Source organism: Bison bison, unplaced genomic scaffold (assembly GCF_000754665.1).
Source record: "Bison bison bison isolate TAMUID 2011002044 unplaced genomic scaffold, Bison_UMD1.0 scf7180017858910, whole genome shotgun sequence".
In the NCBI taxonomy this organism is placed as follows: domain Eukaryota; kingdom Metazoa; phylum Chordata; class Mammalia; order Artiodactyla; family Bovidae; genus Bison; species Bison bison.
Window position 1 is genome coordinate 489 of NW_011489482.1, and position 684 is coordinate 1172.

Sequence of the window (684 nt, forward strand, 5' to 3'; positions counted from 1 at the left end):
GCACAGGACAGGCGCTCAGGAACGGGGCCGGCCTTCAGGGCCCTGTGCCCGTGGACTGAGCTCGCACCTGTAATGGGGCGTCCCATGGGAGCAGCTGACCACCCTGGTGCCAGCAGCTGTGATCTGGGGGCCAGGACTCAGTAGTGCTGCCGGCCCCTCCATGTGTGTGCACGTGACTCAAAACAGCTGGTCCTAGGTCCTTGGGGGTCCTCAGGGACCTCAGAGTCCCCCACTTTGAAAACCCCTGGGTTTCAGACCGCCGGTCAGGCCACACACAGGGAGCCTGGGAGTGCGAGGGCGGGGCCCTCCGTTGCCACAGAGTTTCCCGGGCCTGTGTGAGCACCGGCCTCTCGCCCTGCAGCCTGTGTCACGGGCGTCCTCACGGGCCTGAGGGGCCTGGTCTGCCATCCTTGGTGGGCTGGTTTTCATCTGGGTGTGATGCCCATGGGCCGGGGTCCTCTGGTGGAGTGTGACTGACGACTGCTTCTCTTCTGCAGGCGGTTCCGGCGAAGGGGGAGACCAAGCAGGACTGCGGCCTGGGAGCTGAGCTGCCAAGCGAAGGTAAGGGCGCCGGGGCTGCGGGCCTGCAGGGTGGTCCCGTGAGCGGGGCCCCGGGCTCCCGGCCCGCTGGGAGGCAGAGGTCCTGGTCCCCAGGGCGCTGGGGCCAGCAGGGGCGGCCGGGGG

General features: G+C 68.7%; 1 protein-coding gene across 1 annotated transcript in view; it reads left to right on the forward strand.

Moving 5' to 3' along the window:
• EHMT1 (euchromatic histone-lysine N-methyltransferase 1) overlaps positions 1-684 on the forward strand; it is a gene marked incomplete at both ends in the record, with an annotated part of 55829 nt that overhangs the window by 285 nt on the left and 54860 nt on the right. The window contains 2 exons of the mRNA XM_010830287.1: positions 362-399; positions 498-561. Coding sequence (XP_010828589.1) covers positions 362-399; positions 498-561 — 102 coding nt within the window. The remainder of the gene's footprint in view (positions 1-361; positions 400-497; positions 562-684) is intronic.